Source organism: Oratosquilla oratoria, chromosome 33, assembly GCF_046742065.1.
Source record: "Oratosquilla oratoria isolate Oo_2021 chromosome 33, ASM4674206v1, whole genome shotgun sequence".
Lineage (NCBI taxonomy): Eukaryota > Metazoa > Arthropoda > Malacostraca > Stomatopoda > Squillidae > Oratosquilla > Oratosquilla oratoria.
Window position 1 is genome coordinate 12,303,382 of NC_134809.1, and position 2,500 is coordinate 12,305,881.

The 2,500-nt window shown below is 43.7% G+C and overlaps 1 protein-coding gene across 7 annotated transcripts in view; it reads left to right on the forward strand.

Annotated features, from left to right (window-relative positions):
• LOC143017755 (orexin receptor type 2-like) overlaps positions 1-2,500 on the forward strand; it is a 460,398-nt gene that overhangs the window by 419,106 nt on the left and 38,792 nt on the right. For all 7 annotated transcript variants that reach the window (XM_076172613.1, XM_076172612.1, XM_076172610.1 and 4 more), the window contains one exon: positions 967-1,079. In XM_076172613.1, the coding sequence (XP_076028728.1) occupies positions 967-1,079 (113 nt within the window). The remainder of the gene's footprint in view (positions 1-966; positions 1,080-2,500) is intronic.

Below are 2,500 nucleotides of genomic sequence, written 5' to 3' on the forward strand. Positions count from 1 at the left end.
TACGTATAGTCATGATTATTCAATTTCATGAATTATTCTATATAGCTCGAGTACATTTTAAAGCGCAAGTGTATTTCGTGAGTAACTATCGCGCTCCCAGTTGGCAGCGTTTGGCAATTGCTTTTGACGTCAGAGCTCCCGCTGCTTCCAACCAGAAGGGCATGTTCCTCGCCCCTTGGGAGACCAGGTATGGTAGGGAAATTGTGGATCGCGGCTTTACATGTATACATTTGCTGTTGCAACCCATCCACCGACTCTTGTTTCACATCTACGAGTATACATCCAGTCTCTTAGGTCAGTTGTGACTGGTGGAGAGCGTGCTTTTGATTTAGTTATTAATGCAAGGTATTTGTAGCCATTTTTCTCTCTCTTTTTATGTCCTGTGCTCATCAATACATGACCATATATGGCCTCTACGAGTATATAGCCAGTGTCTTAGGTCAGTTGTGACTGGTGGAGAGCGTGTTTTTTATTTAGTTATTAATGCAAGGTATTTGGAGCCATTTTTCTCTCTTTTTATGTCCTGTGCTCATCAATACATGACCATATATGGCCTCTACGAGTATATAGCCAGTGTCTTAGGTCAGTTGTGACTGGTGGAGAGCGTGTTTTTTATTTAGTTTGGAGCCATTTTTCTCTCTTTTTATGTCCTGTGCTCATCAATACATGACCATATATGGCCTCTACGAGTATATAGCCAGTGTCTTAGGTCAGTTGTGACTGGTGGAGAGCGTGCTTTTGATTTAGTTATTAATGCAAGGTATTTGTAGCCATTTTTCTCTCTCTTTTTATGTCCTGTGCTCATCAATACATGACCATATATGGCCTCTACGAGTATATAGCCAGTGTCTTAGGTCAGTTGTGACTGGTGGAGAGCGTGTTTTTTATTTAGTTTGGAGCCATTTTTCTCTCTTTTTATGTCCTGTGCTCATCAATACATGACCATATATGGCCTCTCAACTCCAGAATCGCCTTCGAGGTTCCCAATCTGCCCATCACGACGGGTCTCTCGCAGATGTCACACTGGCTTTGCTACGCCAACTCAGCCGTCAACCCTCTCATCTACAACTTCATGAGTGGTGAGTTCAAGCCTTAAACGTTACAAAGTAAATGAAGCTATGAAGTTATAGCCTCCTCCGGATGTAACTTTTGCTATGGTGACTAAATTACAAAGGATGGAAAAACAGATCAACCATGATAGGTGTAAATTAAGGTCATAAGTTCTCTGCCTGTCTGTCTGTCTGTCACTGTCTCTCTCTCTCTGTATCTCTGTCTCTCTCTGATTTTTGTTGTGTGTGTGTGTGTGTGTGTGTGTCTGTGTGTGTGTGTGTGTGTGTGTGTGTGTGTGTGTGTGTGTGTGTGTGTGTGTGTGTGTGTGTGTGTGTGTGTGTGTGTGTGTGTGTGTGTGTGTGTGTGTGTGTGTGTGTGTGTGTGTGTGTGTGTGTGTGTGTGTGTGTGTGTGTGTGTGTGTGTGTGTGTGTGTGTGTGTGTGATTCACTATGGTCTTGGATCACGTGTTGGACTCGTGATAGACAGCTACTACCATCCCGGATGAGCTCAGAGCTCATATATGACCGATCTAAGGGTAATGCTGTGACCTTACACGCACACACACAACCAACTCCCCGCCCACGAGAGTTGGAGTAACGGCTCGCAGCGCAGCGATACTGAAATTATTTCAGCCCTGGGCGGGATTCAAAATTGGACCTGTGTGTGTGTGTGTGTGTGTGTGTGTGTGTGTGTGTGTGTGTGTGTGTGTGTGTGTGTGTGTGTGTGTGTGTGTGTGTGTGTGTGTGTGTGTGTGTGTGTGTGCGTGCGTGTGCGTGTGTTTGTTAGTGTGCGTGGTGTGCTTGTGTGTATGTGTGTGTGTGTGTGTGTGTGTGTGTGTGTGTGTGTGTGTGTGTGTGTGTGTGTGTGTGTGTGTGTGTGTGTGTGTGTGTGTGTGTGTACGTGTGCACGTGTCTTTTCGAAAGTCATGTCAAGCATACAGGATCCTTCATGGGGAGCACACTTAATCTCGGGCGTAGGGAGAAGTACCTACTTTGACAAAATGAGCTTAATTCCAGATCGGGCGCCATTTGATGAGGTAAAGAGGAGTGATATTATGATATCTGTCCTTATGGACAATGATTCACGTGCGTGTACTACAGAAAGTGAAGGAGAAAATAATTTCTGAAGGCGTAAGAATAGGTGTAGGACAGTAGAAGATAGTGTGTAATAAAGAGATAATATTCAAATAACCGATGGTATTGGTGAAAGGGCTGGATGATACCATAAATACAAAGAGACTGTTGAAGAGAATTACAAGGAAACAAAATAATACGAAGCAACGAAGATTTGCATGGAAAAAAATTATACAAAGGAGGAAAGATATGACATGATTATGTACAGACATATTTCTCGTGTGTGTGTTCTAGAAACAGACAATGGCAAACGGAGCAGTCACTCTTTTGATGCGAAGTAGAAACGAGAGAAACGACCTTCAGTTCTCCGAGGGGAC